General features: G+C 55.8%; 1 protein-coding gene across 1 annotated transcript in view; it reads right to left on the bottom strand.

The window, feature by feature from the left end:
• Window positions 1-11,133, bottom strand: part of DTX1 (deltex E3 ubiquitin ligase 1) — a 34,010-nt gene extending 22,877 nt beyond the window's left edge. The window contains exons 1-2 of the mRNA XM_059408477.1: window positions 10,964-11,133; window positions 9,451-10,449 (exon numbers count right to left, since the gene is read on the bottom strand). Coding sequence (XP_059264460.1) covers window positions 9,451-9,709 — 259 coding nt within the window. The 5' untranslated portion in view covers window positions 9,710-10,449; window positions 10,964-11,133. The remainder of the gene's footprint in view (window positions 1-9,450; window positions 10,450-10,963) is intronic.
• Window positions 11,134-16,308: the final 5,175 nt, after the last annotated feature.

The raw sequence follows: 16,308 nt of genomic DNA, 5'->3' as shown, positions 1-16,308 counted from the left end.
AGTATGAGTTGAGTGCCCACAAGATGCTGGGCCCCAGTGAGGGACCTCATCGACTCCTCCACCAACCTAGATATAATCACAGCACCAACAGTTCTCAGTCAGAGAGCACACATCTATGGTCTGGGTTCTTGTCAACTCACATAATCCTCGTGACACCCCGATGAGGTAGGGATATCATTACCCCCATAGTAGGGGTGACGAAACGGAGGCTCAGAGAGGTTTAGGAAGATGCCCGAGGTTACGTGCGAGGCAGTGGTCTCGCCAGACCCCATACCGGGCTGCCTGGATTCCATCGCGGTTCCCTCTACTGTCGGCTCTACTGCCTATTTCCTGGAGGAGGAAACTGAGGCACGGAGGTTGGGCAAGGCACACGGTTGAGGCTTCAGCCTGCTAGTTGGTCTTCGAGAATAGAGTTCCTCTACCTTTATCCCCCACTGATCGTCCGCATGGCCAGCGCCCCCTGAAGCAGCAGCAACGGTAACCGTACAACCATCCTGATTGCTGGAATGCTCTAGCTGTGTCAGCTCCACGCGCCACCCCGTCTCCACGTCAGCCCGATGGATTTTAGACCCATTTGGAAGATGGGGAGAGTCAGGCTCCTTGAGAAGATGAGTTGGGGTGGCTAGGGCAGGGGCCTGGCCAGGATCTGAACCCCAGCCTCTGGCCCCAGGGTGCCTTTCCCCCACCCCACGCCTCGGGATCAATAATCCCGCAGCATTCTGTTTGCCTTCAAACGCTCCCACGGGACTCGTCAGGCAGAGCCGTGGCCCATTAGTGGTTTCTGCACGTTTGAAGCTGGCCCAGGCTCCCCAGGGTCGGCCGGCAGCCAGGCCAGGGCCACGGAGAGGCTGGGGGAGGGGGGCTGCCACGGCACTGGGGGAGGCTGCCGCCTTCATGTGGGTTTCCAAAGACCTGTGTCCCGCTGGCTGCTGGCAGCTGCCTGTGCCTGTTTTATGGGCCACGTGGGGGCTTCTTGGTCACCTGGCTTCTAGCACACTTGGGTTCAGCCCCTTTGCACAACAGCAAGAGCTACAGGTGGAGATAAGGGGGTGGGGAATAGAAGGAACAGACAGCCTCCAGCTCCTGGAGTGCGGTGTGGCCCTGGGCAGCTGACCCGACTGCTCTGAGCATCTCCTTCCTCATCTCTGAAATAAACATCATCACAATAGTAAACGCCCCCGCTGAGGAGCTACTGTGGGGCAGGGTCTGTTCTAAGTGTTCCACTTGGCCAACTCTCAGTCCACACAACGCCCTTCAGAACCGTTCCGTTATTAATCGTTACATCGTACAGATGCTGCAGCACAGAGAGGTGAAGCGACTTGCCCCAGGTCACACAGCTACTACATTATGAAACCCGGATGTAACCTAGACGGATCTGAACTTCTACCCACTTCCACCGCCACCTCCCCGGTCCCAGCCACCATCAGGGCTGGCTTCTGCTTCTGTGGTAGCCTCTGCCCCGGGTCCCAGCTTCCAGCCTCTGTGCCCTGCAGTGTGTTCTCACGTGGCAACCAGAACCAAACTGATCTGACCCCATCCCTCCTCCGCTCAACACACATCACTGGCTCCCTAGTGACCTTTGGAATCAGTCGAAGCTCTTCAGCTCATCTCTGAGACCCCTCACATGCTGTGAAGCCTGACACTCTAACCACACCAAACTTCTAGTTATTTTCTGAACACATCGTGCAGACCTGTGCCTCTGTGAATCTGCACACACCGCTGCCTCCGATGCTCCATTCACTACCTCACTTTGCTCCCTGCCGAGTTCCCAAACAATCTTCCTGGTTTTCCTGGCTCAGCTCCAGTGCTATCCTCTTGGATTTTTCTCTGCCTCCCCTAGGGAGAACCACACCCTTCCTGGGGCTCCCATAGCACCTTGCACCTGCAGTACCCCGCGGAAGTACATAGCTCACTCAAATATTGAGGCTGTGTTCGCTCCAGCCTGGGAGCCTCCCAGAAGCTGGGCTGGCATTCAGCCACCTTAGCATCCCCTGAGAGCCGGGAACACAGGGACAGGCACTTGGAAAATGCTCACTGAATGAAGGAAGAAAGGACCAAATATAGGTGAGGGCACCTAACTGAAGCTACAAATGACTAGCTTGGAGATTGCAAGTTAGTGGTGGATGAGCGTGTGTTTTGGTGTGCATGCTATTTACATTTTTAAATGCTGGTCATTTAAAAATTGGGGGAGACTCACTCAAGTCTGGATTTCAAAAATCCCCAAATATCCAAAGAGGTGGACACAGGGGCTGGCCTCCTCGGCAACCGTTCCCTGAAACTGAGCCACGGCCACCACAGTCATGGGTCTGAACATTAATTGAGCACCTACTGTGTGCCAAGCACTAGAGAACAACAACCGAGAGCCTTTGCCTTCCCAGCCACTGCACACACTTCTGTGAGCTTCCCGGGCTCTCTGGCCATGGGAGTTTTCCGCCCCTGTCAAGATGGGGGAACTGGGTCCCAGGAAAAGCAGGGATTTGGCCCCAATCCCCTAGAAATCGGGGTAGATCTTGAGCTCAGGTCCCTTCTCTCTCTTCCACAGTGTCGGGTAACTAACACCTTGGCATGAATGAACCCTCGTTCTCCAGGAGAGAGGAACCGCTCTACAAGGAGAGCTCCAGAATGGTGTGGTTTCAGGTAAACCATGTGCTTCCTCTTGTGTGTTCTGCTTGCGGCTGGAAGGAGAGGGGACAAAGGCCCCCGCAGTGGCGGGCCTGGCCTGTCATCAGGAGGAGCGGTGGCTGTGCTGCGGCTGCTGGCAGGACCAGCCTGGCCGCCAGCACTGCCTGCTTTGATTGCCTTGTCCTTTGTTCCGCATTTCAGGGCACTCAGCTCCAGGGCTGGGTGCCAGACTCCCTCCCGTACCCCATCACCAAGCCTGCTACTACGGCCTGGGCAGGTGGAGGTGGCCTCCTGGAGCAGCCCCAGAGCCCCAGTGGGAGGAGCCCAGAGAGGGAGAGGAGCTTAGCCAGGGTGGCAGAGCAAGGACACAGCCGCACAGGATCCCAAGGGGACTGAGTCCCCAACCTGGTTGCTCGTAGGGCACGAGGCGAGGAACAGCCCCACATCCTTGGTGCCTGGCCTCCTGGCCCATCAGGCCCCATCCCCTCCCCTGCCACAGCCTCATCCCCTCTGGGTTGGACTCCATAGCTCCCTCTGAAGGAGGAGGCTGGGGCGATGGGAGAAGGCAGGGAAGGATGCAGGGGGGAAAAGGAGGGGCAGGGACAGGAGAGGAGAGGGAAGAAGCTGGGTATGAAGAGGATCTGACCCAGGACCCGCCCCCCCCCCCAAGCCCCCACCCCCGCACCAACCGACAAGCACTGGCAGGAAGCTGGCAGTGCTGTCCAAGGTGCTGGGGCTGCCAGGCCTGGCAAGGGGAGGGGGCTCCGAAGACCTGAATCTGAATGTCCCACCCCCCTCCTCCTAGCTCAGGCTCCCCACCCTCTGAGCCTCAGTTTTGCTGTGTGGAAAATGGGGTGAAGCCTACTGGCTGGGTGGGGAGAGCCCAGTGGGTTGTAAGGTTGTGCCTGCGTCAGCTCCCCCCCCCCACCCCCAGCCTGCATCAGCTCTGGCTTCCAAGGGTCCGTGATTAACGAGGCTGGTCCTGCAGCGCGGCGCCGGGTCCCCTGGGGCCCGCCTGCTAACGGGCAGCAGCTGGCAGCCCTGTGACACCCAGTGGGACCCAAGAGGCCTCCCTTACCCCCTCCCCTCTTGTGTCACAACCTCCTTCTTCCACCTGGGCCTGAGATCTCCTCCAGGACCTCACCGATGCTGCTTCTGCTACCTGGAAGTGTTCCTCAAACCGAACCCACTCGTGGAGGTCTGGTCCTCAAGGAAGTCCTCCCTCTCAGAGTCCCCAGGCTCACGCTGCCCACATGACCTGGCCTCATGGCAGCCCTCTCGGGAGGGACTGTTGTCATTGTCCCTTTACCAAGGCGGGAATGGAGGCTGCCAGAAGTTAGGGGGTGTGCCCACCGTCACACAGCCAGCAAAGGACCAGGCTGAATTCAGCTCCGTATCTGAGTCAGAGGCTTCAAGTGCGGTTCCCATGCTATGGATCTGCCTTGGCCTTCACCAGACTCTGAAATCACGCTGGCAAGGGTCCTGTCCCTCTCTTGGTGTCCCCAGGACCCAGCCCAGAGCCCGTCACTGACCAGGCACCACTGAACTGTTAGATAAAAGTGAAAATGAGTTTATTTTTTCAGAAGAGTCTCCTGGAGTCAGAAAAGCACCTGGAGGCTAAAAGGGCGGTCTGTGGTGGTTGAAATGGAGGTCTTGCAGCAGGGAGTGCTGGGAGACAGCCGTGTGAACAGATTTCCACTCATTGGACCTGCTACCACCATGGGATGGACCCCTCCCTGCCCCCACACAGCTCCTTCCCGCCTCCGCTGTCAAGCCCAGCTGCCGGAGTCTCCCAGCTCAGCTGGGAGAGAGTCCAGGGGTCCTTTAACTAGGGAGCTGGTCCCGGAGGCCTCTGGCGTTGCCCAGGCCACTCCTGCCTTGGACTGGACCCTGACAACAAACCCCAACAGAGCTCTCAAGGGAGAAGGGGGAGGGGACCCTCTCCATCCCTGAGACCTGTCTGAGTGGCCTGGATTCCAGCTTGGGGCTGAATGGGTGTGTGATTGTGGGTAAGTCACTCACTCTCTCTGGCCTCAGTCTCTCCATCTGTAACAACGGCCTGCCTAGGAGTTTAAATTCTGGCAGTGCTTTCCCTGGTGACGGCCGCTTCCCTCTCTGGGTGGCCCCTCTGGTTTCCAACAGCCTAAGCATGTCCTCAGACAGGACATTCCCATAAGGGCAGTGACCAGGGCTGAGAGGAGCCCAAGCTCCCCGGAGAGGGAATGATGCAGGCTCAGGAAACTGAAACCAGCCGCCCCCATTGCTCCAGCCCTACGGTCTGGAAGTGCCGCTGCCGCCAAGCTTCAAGCCTCGGGACAGCAGCTATGGATGGTCCCCAGCCTGACCTCCCCAGCCTCAGCTGTCCCATCCTCAGAGTGAGAAGAAGGCTGCCGTAAGTCCCCCTAGCAAGGGAGAGGAGAATGGGAGACACTAATCCGTCAGAAAGGTGGCCCGTCCTGTCCCAACCATGTGAGTTCAGGGAGGAATGTGGGAGTTGCCTGGGAGGTGGCTAAGTCACATCGCTGTCCAGCTGTGGGGAGCACGTGGAAAATCTGGGGTCTGGGTGAGGCCCTCAGAAGCCACCACCCCAATGGCAGGGTGGGGGACAATGACCTTCAGGGAAGTTGTGGCCTCACAAGGGAGGCAGAGAGCGGTTCCCCGCCGCTAGTGCGAGCCAGCCCTGTCCCCAAGACCGCCGTGACCCCTGGGGACACCTGTGCCCCCACTTGCTGCACCCACTGGGGCAAACCCATTGACCTGCATTTCCCATTCGTGACTCTTGATTTGCCCATGGTAGGGGCAGCTCAAGACCAAGGAAGAATGAGGAAAGTGTGAGGGAAACAGCGAGAAGATCATGGTCCTGCAGAGGACATGCCTCTGCCTTATCCCTCGCCTACCCTGGCTCTCCCTCTCAGGCCTGTGCCTGGGACCCCAGGGTGAGGGATCTAACATCACGTGGCCCAGGGTCACAGCCTTCCCCCTGCACGTGGGCTGTGGACCTGCAGAGCTTCAAAGGGAACCTCACCTCCCGCGGGGAGTGATGAAAACAGCCCAGCAGGGAAGAGGTGAGCAGGCACCGGCTGAACAAACAGAAGCCCCCGTGGGACCCAGCCTGGCCTCTCTCCTGTGGGCCAAGCCTGACACCCGGGCTTCCTTCCGCTGGCTGCACGACACACACACACACACAGGGCATTCCTGCGTCAGTGGCATCCAAGCCACTGGTGCTGTGTGTTTGTAGATACACGCGTGTGCACCGTCGCACCCACCACGAGATGTGGAGTTCGGTATATGCTGTGTCTTGGGGGGGTGGGGAGCGAGGGGGGGGTGCCCCTGTGTTAGCCCAGGGGCAGGTCAAGAACACGAGACAGCAGGGGTCAGTGAACTGGAGCCTGCTGGCCAAATCCTTCCCCGGCCAGCTTTTGCACAGTTCATGAACTGAGAGTGGTTTTCACATTTTTAAATAGTTGGAAAACAAAGACTATTTCATGACTTGTGAAAATTTCAGCGTCCACAACTCGTTTTATTAGAACACAGCCCAGTTGTTCACTCGCTTCCCGTCTATGTCTGCGTTCGTACCACAACGGCAGATGTGAGCACTTACAACAGGGACCGGCTGGCCCACAAAGGCTAAGATAGTTACTATCTGACCTAATCAGAAAGTCTGTCAGCTCAGCTCTAGCGTTAGGGTACTAGCAAAGCTGGGGCTCTGTGCCTCCGCCCCCCAAACCAAGTTAAAAAGTTCAGCTTCAGTGAATTTATCAAGAATTTTGCAATTAGAAAATCTAGATAGGAGCTGTGTTCATTTCAGTATATATGTGAGAGCTTTCGGTTTCCTAACTTTATATGGTTGTGTGTGTGTGTGTGTGTGTGTGTGTGTGTGTGTGTGTGTGTGACAGAAAGAAAAAGAGACAAAATCATAGTCTTCAAGATTGAGCATTTCCTACCCATTTCTTGCTCATCTGTAGTGCTTAGTACATGCTAGGCTCATGGTGGGTGATCAATGTTTGTGAGATAAAATAACAGGCTTGGTTCTCTCCATTACCCAACAACCCTGCTAGCAAGGCGATACTCTTGCTCATTTCATAAATGTGGACACTGAGGCGAGAGCTAAGGACACCTGCTTGAGGGTCTCCCCGGACCATTACCAGTGAGAACAAGATGTCCTTTCTTGCCATTGTCTTACTTCTGGGAGGAGCAGGGGGCGCATGATAACGGGTCTGCTGGGGAGGCATTGAGCCCCTCCCCCCCCCAACAATTTTCCCCAACCAAGGTGCCCCACTCTCCACCCCATAGATTTCCAGGCCTTCCTCCCTCACTGGGGGGTCTTGGCAGCCTCCCAGCAGCCTGTTGAGGGATAAGTGGTTTTTTCCCTTTTCCGGCAAACAAGGGGCAGGTGTGGGTGAGCAGCTCCGGGGAGGAGGTGCAGGGAAGTAAATGAAGCTGAACTTCAGCGAGGTTGAAGTTCAGGGTGCTGCCAACAGAGTGGCAGAGGGGACTGCCAAAGCGGGGTATGGGGGCAGTCTGGGTAGCTAGGGGCCCAAGTGGGTGTGTTGGGTATAGAAAAGGGGCCCGAAAGAGGGGATCAGAGACCGAGTGGTCAACCCTCAGCCTTGGGGGTGGGGAGGTGGCTATCCCGGCCACTCAGGGTCACCCTCCAAGCCAGACTATGGAAAATTTCCACATCCAGTGCTAGTTCTGAACCTGCAGAAGCCAAACATCAGACCAAAGAGAAAACCCACCTCCTCCTGATGTCCAACCGCTGCCCTGCACCAGAGAGGGTTTGGGGATAAACAGGATGAATAGGGAAGGGGATGCCTAGCATTTCTTAGTTCTCTATCAGGGACTCAGTGCCTCCGGGGAAGAATGGGCAGGAGGGTTCGATGGCGATTTTCTCTACTGTCTGGAAAAAATTTAAAGCCCCTTTTATGGCTGTCCAGGCTGTGCTCCAACCCCGTCTTGCACCACCTTCTCATTCACCGCACTCTACACACAGCGGATTTGAATGTATGCTGCTCCTTCCTACCACAGGGCCTTTGCACTGGATGTTCCCGCTGCCTGGAACACTGCTCCCTCCCCTCATTCTTCAGATTCCTGTTCAAACATCACTTCCTCAGATTAACCTTCCATCACCACCCTTCCCCCAGGTTTATTTCATGTTCTCAGGTCAGCAACTGATTATCTGTGCATTTGGTGTTTGTTTGCTCCCTGGGACCTCCAGCATAAGTCCTCTAGTGTAGGTCCTCCAGTGAACCTCTACTCAGCACTCTCTCTGTCTTGCTCCATGCGTTTCTTTCCTAGTGCTTAGCACAGGGTCTGCCACACAGCGAGATCAATAAATGACTGTATGATGGTATGAATGGATGCCTGGTACCACCAGTGACTGCCGTCAGTGCCTGGAGTTACGGCAACAGATGAACTAAAACCATGTATTATGAATTCATCTGTGTTTCTATGCTTGGTGACCACTCTGTAAACACCAAGCGATGTCCTAGAGTATAGCTATCCACTAGAACTTTCTGTGGTAATGGCAATGTTCTGGATCTCTGGTATCCAATATGGTAGCCATGAGACACATGTGGCTGTTAAGCGCTTGGGGGGTAGGGGACTGTGGGACTGAATTTTAAAGTTTAATTTTAATCGATGTGAATTTCAATAGCCACATGTTGTTGATGGCAACTATACTAGATGGCTCTAGAGAACAGGGAAGTGTCCTACTACTTCCAAGGCTGTTATGCGCAGTTCTACCAACCAGGAATTAATAGGGACTCCCCCCCAAACCTCTATCACTGGTCCTTGGGGCCGAACATGCCAAGGATTCTGTGGCAGCTTCCTTGAGGCAGGCACTCACTGTCCCCCACTGCTTACGAAGCTTGTCAGAGACCACCAAGCCACAATGACTGAGAGAGATCTCCACAGGGATGGCACGTTTCCAGAACAAGAATGCTGAGCGTGGACCTCACCATCTTTATCACCATCATCCGCCTATCACGCAGCCGCCAAGACTGCCACCAACCTCACTCTGTCCATCATTATTGCCCATCACAATGCCCCCCAAGACAACTCCCGACACAACCACCACCAATTCCACAGTCAACACTACCATTGGCAACACCACCAACACTATCTCCACCATTGCCACCCCACCCCCACCATCACCACCCCCACCACCTCCCCCCCTCCCCAAACACTGTCCCAATACCGCCAACACCTGGAACCAGTGCAGGAAACCAGTCAAGAGCACTGGCTCTGGAATTCAATTGCCTGGGCTGAAATCTCCGCTCTGAGTTTAAATCACTCAGTTTCTGCGAGTCTCAGTTTTTTTTTTATCTGTAGAATGGGACTAATAATGATCATAATAATTATATGATCATAAGACTTAGTGTCTGTGACTGTTGGAAAAGAATCAAATGAGGAAGTGCTTGGAAAGCTCTCTTCCTGGGTGCTAAGGCTTTTCTAGGTCCTGTGCTCAGTGAGCACAATTTTATTTAATTGTCAACCAGCAGTGGGAGACACTGATTCCCCGATTTTACAGATAAGGAAGCTGAGGCTAAGAGACTTGATGTGACTCGCCCAAGGTCCTACAACTTATACAAGGGCCGGACTGGAGCCCGAGTCTTCTGCTGGAGGAGGCTAGGCTGTCCCTTTTTTGGATCAGCAGACCAGCCTTCCTGCAGTCCCTGTCTCCCCGACTCAGGGATGCTGTGGGGATTCCAGCATCCCACCATGAAGGGTGGTGACATTGGTGTGGGCTGGTGAGGGCTCAGTCTCAGCCTGGCAGGAGGGGTGGGGAGGGGCGAGGTGGGGAGGGGCGGGGGCAAGTCTGCTCACCTGTGTCCTGGCGAAACTGGTGCATGGACTGCAGGTCAATGATGTAGGGCACCAGCTGGGCGTCCACCTGCCCCAGGACCACGGAACCGCGGGCGTCCTCCTTGAGCACATTCTCGATGTGGTGGCACACAGTGGCCGTGTAAGGCCGCCAGCGGCTGTGCTCATTTAGCCACTCCCACACCACCACCCGGGCCACGTTCTGCGGTGGGAACCCCAGCCCGCTCCCTGGCAGCATCACACCTTGGCCTGGCCTGGACATGGCCGCTGCTGCAGCCTCAGGGGCCAGGACCCCCCCAGGACAGGCCCAGCTCCTCCTGGGCCTGGGGGCGGGCAGGGAACTTCCTCTCTCCCCAGGGTGGGTAGCAAGAGCCAACTGGTCTCCTTTCTACCTCGGGGTCCTCTCTGAGGCCCAGAGGCCTCAGTGAAAGGCGTGCAGGGTGCTGCTCCAGGCTCCAAGGACCCCTTCCCCCAGCGCTGTCTCATAAAGGTGCTGCTCCGGAAAGCAAGTGTCTTTTTTTGTGATGGGGGAAACGCTGCTCTAGATTCCTTGGCTCCCTCAGCTCAGGAAAGGGAGTGAGGCAGCCGCCCCTGCTCTAGGTCCAGTCTCTTCCCTGCTGGTCTCTGGTCACTTCTTCCCAGCCGGCCACGCAAGGCCTGTCACCCAGGAGGCCCGGGCCAGCCTGCTGCTGCCTCTGCGGCGCCCAGCCGGCCCTCTGCGCTCCCAACTGCGTCCCAGACCCTGTGCCTGGCTCCAGTGGGGCTGCTCGCCTGGTCTTGGGTCCGCCCCTCCGACGGCTCCTGCTGAAGGGGGGCGTCCCAGTCCCCCTGGTTCCTGCTCCACACGGCGTCCTGGTAGGCCTGGGTGACTGAAGAACGCACGGGGGAGGGTGCGCCGCGTACCCCTGGCCCGCCGGCCCGGCTGCGGCTCCGGAGCTGGGCGGGGGGGGACGAGGGGGGCGGGGGCCCGTGGGCACGCCCCACCCCACTCGTGCTCGCGACCTGCCGGGAGACAAGAAGGGGAGAGGGCCCTTTAAGAGGAGAGCGCAGCACCCCCTCCCCCTTCCCGGGAGAGGGATCGGCTGAGAACAATGGGGAACCGATGGGGGGGCCGGCGAGGGGGGCTTAAGGGGGTCGCCGCCTGTGCTCCCTTGGGGCAGGCCTGAACTGAGGACTGGGGCCAGGGGCGCGATTTTTCCGGGGCTCCTCGCCTGCGGCGCCCCCTCCTCAGCTCCCCGAGCGCTCCCCTCCCCCGGGGCCCGCGCCCGGCCGGGATGCAGGGTGCACGGGGATGCGCGGATATGCGCGGGGATGTGCGAGGATGCGCGGCGCTGCAGGCGCGGCCCAGGGCCCCTCGGGGGTCGCGTCACCGAGCAGGCGAAGCCGGGAGCTGGAACGTCGCTGCCTCCCGCCCTGGGAGTACCAGCCCCCCTTCCCCAGCCAAGAACTCCCCCCTGCGGGCGCCGGCCCCCTGCAGGAGCCGGGGGTGGGGTCCCTAAGCACCCCGCGCTCTCACCGCCTTCTCCGCTGTGCTGCCTCCTTCGCCGCCGCCGCTTCAGCACCGCCGCCTCCTGGGCTCCCCCCAGAGTGGGAGGGAACCGCGGTCCCGCCTCCGCGCCCTTTCCCTTCCAGGCCCGGCAGCCACCGCACGCCGGGGCGCTGGGCTTTCCGCGCCGGACAGACTGCCCCGCCGACCGACGGACGCACGCGCCGGCTCTGGAAGCCGGGATCCCGCTGGTGGGAGGCGGCCCGGGCCGCGCTCCGGGGAGGGGCGGTGGAGGGGGCGGAGAAGGAGGAAGGGGAGGAGACAGACCGGGCCCCGAAGCGCCGCCGGCGCTGACACGCGAGTCCCCGGGACGCCCCAAATCCTCGGCTAGGCCCATCTGGGACCCCGGGAGGTCTCCTGACCCCATGCAGGAAGCCAGGCTTGGAGTGAGGTGTCTGTGGGTCGCCTGCTTGAATCGTAGTCGTCTTCACATTCCAGCTGCCCAGTCCCAGGGCCTGGAACCCAATAGGTGCTCAATAAATGCTTGAATGAATGATTATGATCCAGAGACCGCCCAAAGGAAGATCTGAGAGCACTGGAGGGTAACTTTCTCTTCTCCTTTCACTATTCTGGGAGAGGGGCGTGGCGAGGAGCTAGCAAGGCCCATTTCAGGGCCAAATGGGATCACGAAACAGGGGAAGACTGAGGACCAGAGAGGGTAAGAAACTGCCAGGCTCACACAGCAGGTTTGAGCAGTGCCCAGACACCCACCTGGAGCTGGTTCTCCTCCCGGGACGGAATTAATTAGGCAGCTCAGAGCCTGCTTCCCCAAAGCACCACTGGGGAGTGGGATGGCTAGAGCATCTTGCCCCCTGAGGGGAATTTAGGTGACGTAGCCCGGGGGACAGAGACTTTGGAGGAAGGTAAGGTGAGACCCTCCACCATCTCATTCACAGACGCCTGCAAACAATAGGTGCTTACTAAATGCTGGGTGAGGGTGGGCTGGAGGGAGAGGGAGGCAGGTGATGGCAGCAGCTCCAGTGTTAATGGGATGGCCAGCTCTCCTTCCTCTGGCAGGCTGGACGCAGCTGAGCACACACATTAGCTGGGAGGGGGATGGACCACCCGAGGCCTGTGGGTGTTTAGATTAGGAAAGATGAAGGATGCGTCCGGGAACTCCAGCCTGGGCAACAGATGGGGGTCAGCGGCCTGTTTGGGAGCCTGCCCAGAGCGGCCCACGTTCCTCTTCCTCCCCAGGGCAGATGTTGATAAACTAGGTGAGGTCAGGGGAGGACTGGTCAGGGGCGCTTTCCCAGAACCGAACTCTGGTTCCCCAGCCAGCTGGAGTGACCTCCCCAGCCCCAGGCCCCCACTCTGTCCTGCAGCCCAGTGCCTGATGGGCTTTCCCAGATTGAACCAATGATTCTGCTTGCTTGTGCCTGACACAGACTAAAGAGAGAGGCTCTGTGTGAGGACGGGGCCAGCTCTGCAGTGGTATCGATCCAACAGGATCCCTGAACCCTCAGAGTCAGTCTAGGGTGGCTTTACGGGGTCCATGAGGGCCCCCTCCCCCATTACAGACACACTTACATGTCTGTGCATTTTTCTGAGAAGAAGGGCTCTCCGGCTTTCAGAGATTCGTCTCAAAAGAGCCTGTGACTCAAAAGATTCAGGGCTAATGCTTGTGAACCTTCTGTTACAGAAGGAGATCTGGGGACCCCAGTCTGGGGAAATGACTCTTTCAAGGTCACATGGAAATTTAGCAGCAAGTTAGAAAGAAGAACCCGTGACTCTGGACTGTATAATGCTATTTAAGTTCTGACTCAGTCTCACTTCCTCCAGGAAGCCTTCCGTGAACTCATTCCCATCTTCCTGTATGTTCCTTCACCCCACCTTGATGTGACAGCCTGTATCACAATGAGGCACTTCAGTGTTGTCCCTGCTGGAGTGAAATACCCATGAGATGAGGAGCTGTGTCTTATCTGTCTTGTGTGGTGGTTATCATTTATAGAGTGTTATGTGCCAGGCACTTACATAATATTACTCTTTACAGTTGCCCCCAAAGGTGGGGAATATTGTGCTCATTCTACAGACGGGAAAAAACAAAAACAAAAACAAAAACAACAACCTCCTCAAACTCAAGAAGCTAAGTCATTTGCCCAAGTTCCCACAGGGAGTAAATAGCAAAGTTGGGGTTTGAATCTCAAACCCTTTTGCAACTCCCGCAGGACCATGTTGCCTCTGTGTTTGTTGAGCGACTAATGAATGACATCCAGCTGAGGATCTGATGCAGTGGCGCCTCTCCCCTGGGCTGTGGAAAATCTGAAAGTGCAAAAGCCTGGATCCCGGCAAACCGTGGGAGAAAGGAGGGGAAAGGAATTTGGCCTTTAAGGAGCCAACCATCCACTGGGGCGATGGCTCAGACACCAGTGAAGCCAACAGAACAAAAGCAATCACAAACGCTTTTATTAAAAAAATCTGCCTGTATGTGTTACATCCCTAGAAAAAGAATCCCCGGATTTTCTCTTCTGTGTGTTTTCATCTTGCTTCCTCGTGGCTACGATACTAGCTGAGATCGTCAGCACAATGATTCTGCCCCTTTTCTGGGTCTTTGAGCTACACATCACATTTCAGGCTGATCGCGCTGAGTTAACCTGCATGCGAGGTTCCCGGCGATGTCCTCGTTCTGTGATAACAAGGATTGCAAATTCTCCCGCATAACCACGCTTCACCGTCGCCGTTAGGAACCAGGGAGCAGAACAGAAAGGAACTTGTGGTTTGCCTCTTTTCTTAGCATCGTTGGTGCTCTTGAGAACATCGGCCAGGAGCCTGATTCATTCGTTCATGGGCGATATGGCAGCATGGGAAGGTGGCAGGAAATCAACTCAGTTTTTAATTCTTTCCATCATTTATTCATCTGTTCATCTGTCACTCCATCTCCCCATCACCCCTTCATCCCTCCATCATTTATACAGCTCATTCCCTCATTCCCTGCCTCCCTTTCTTCCTTCTTTCTGTCCTCCTCCCCACCCACCTATCCCTCTGTCCATCGATCTGCTCATCTCTCTGTCCATCCGTCTCTTCCAAAATATTCGCCCCCGCCTATGTGCCAGCCACAGGGCTACGTGCTGAGACGCAGGCATAACCAACACAGAATGGGCCCCTGCTCTCCCACATCTCAGAGTCTAGTGCGAAGGTGAGACATCAAAGTGCCCAATGAGATCCCAAGATTTCCCAAGAGTCATGAAGGAGAAGTTCGGGGTATCGTGAGGCTCTCTAACAGGGGTCCTACCAGGTCTCGGAGTCAGGGAGAGCTTCTCAGAGGACGTGACATTTCAGCTACCGCCTGAAGGATTCAGAGTCTTCATGTGGTTAAGTGGGGTAGGAGGCAGAGCAGAGAGGACACGGAGGTGCAAAGGCCCAGGGGTGTGAAAGAGTTTAGTGTGGGTGGGTTGCAATGTGTTTTTTAGAGCAACAGGGACAAGAGGGGGTAAGATGAAGTAGCAGTCACTGTGCAGGGCCTTGTAAGTCCCAGCATGGTTGGGGGGTTTTTATCCGAAGGGCCATAGAGGGTTATGGGAGGAGAAGTTTTATCCTCAGAAACTCAGATTTTTGGGGGGTGCCTGGGTGGCTTAGTTGTTAAGTGTCTGCCTTCAGCTCAGGTCATGATCCTGGGGTCCTGGGATCCAGCTCCGCATTGGGCTCTCTGCTCGGCAGGAAGCCTGTTTCTCCCTCTCCCACTCCCCCTACTTGTGTTCCCTTTCTTGTTGTCTCTCTCTCTCTCTGTCAAATACATAAATAAAATTTAAAAAAGAAAAGAAAAGAAACTCTGATTTTTTATTTTTATTTTCATTTTTTTAGGTGGCCTGGGGTTCCAGGCATCAGTAGTTTTGGCCAAGGTCCTTTCTCTGGACTGAGGACTTTGGAATGGAGAGGTGAATCCGTGTATCTGCGGGAAATGAATAATAATAATCCAAAGGTACCTCTGGTCTTGCGTTGATCATCCATTGGTCATTCAATCAGAAAATGTTTATTGAACACCTACTATGCGCCAGATGCTGTTCTAGGCACTGGAGACAGAGTGGGAACCAAGGGGACAAAAATCCCTGCCTTGCTGACATGGGAATGGGGTGGAGATAGATAGTAAACAAATACACAAAGAAAACCCATGGTATGTCTATCATAAAGCATAAAAGTGCTCCAGAGAGAAATAAAGACCTCTTTGCATCACTGGTGGGCATGCAACCGTGCTGGGGAGCAGTCTGGTTTCATCTTTTAAAGCTGAGCGTGTGCATAATGTAAGCATGACCTCGCATTCTCCTTGCACAGTTTGCCCGGCCACACCACGAGTCACGTGGCACAACATTCAAAGGCCTCTCTTTACAGTGGCCAACAATGGAGAAACCTCCATATGCCCACGTATGGGAGAGCAGATGAATACATTCTCATGATGGAGTATTATGCAGCCATCAAAAGGAAGGGACTATGGCCGCACATCACAGGACAGATGGATCTCGGACACAGAATGGCCCGTGGGAAATGTACCATCAGAGAAATGTGTTGTAGAGCTAAAAGCAACTCAAATTGCACATACATAATGCAATAATAACTTACAGAAAGGAAACAAGAGAAGGATAAATGCCGGTGAGGGTTATGGTGGGGAGGATGTGATGCTGGGATGAGGGAGGACGTATGGTCAGATGTAATCATGATCAAGATTCTAGCTTTAGTTTAGGGTGGTGGTTTCCTGGATGTTTGTTACATTGTTAAATGGATCATTAAAAGCTGATGAGAGTGGGTTATGATGCAAGCATTATGACTAATTTGTGTGTGTGTGTGTGTGTGTGTGTGTGTATACACACCACAGTTAAAGGAAAAAAGCAGCCAAGCATGGAAGGATCTAGAGTGTGCTGCGGTGGGGGTGGGAGGCAATTTTCAATCTGTTGGCTAAGGAAGGGACCACTGAGGTGATCTCTGAGCCAAGACTTGAAGGAGGGATGTAGTTGATGAACCTTGGCAGAGATCTAAGGAAGAGGGTCCTAGGTAGAGGGCATAGCAAGTGCAAAGGCCCTGAGGTGGGGGTGTGCTTGGCATGGCCTCAGAATGGGAGTGGAGCCTGTGGGTTGGAAGGAGGGTGGGCAGGCGAATGTCTTGGGGATCACCTGCCTGGGGGGGATGAAGAGGGCTGAGGGAGGGAAGGAGAGACAGAGATGGAGGGAAAACGGGAAGAACTTTCTCAGGTTCTTCAATGAGCCCAGATCCTGAGTCTGCTCTGCTCAGCTATTTGCTGCTCAGTGTTTTCTTGGCTTTCATGAGACCCTTCAGTTTCCCTGATGTGCTTAACTGGGTTTCTGTTACGCAGAACCCAGTAAGTC

Source organism: Mustela nigripes, chromosome 8, assembly GCF_022355385.1.
Source record: "Mustela nigripes isolate SB6536 chromosome 8, MUSNIG.SB6536, whole genome shotgun sequence".
NCBI lineage: Eukaryota > Metazoa > Chordata > Mammalia > Carnivora > Mustelidae > Mustela > Mustela nigripes.
Note: the sequence above shows the minus strand (reverse complement) of the source record. Positions and strands in the feature narration are given on the sequence as shown.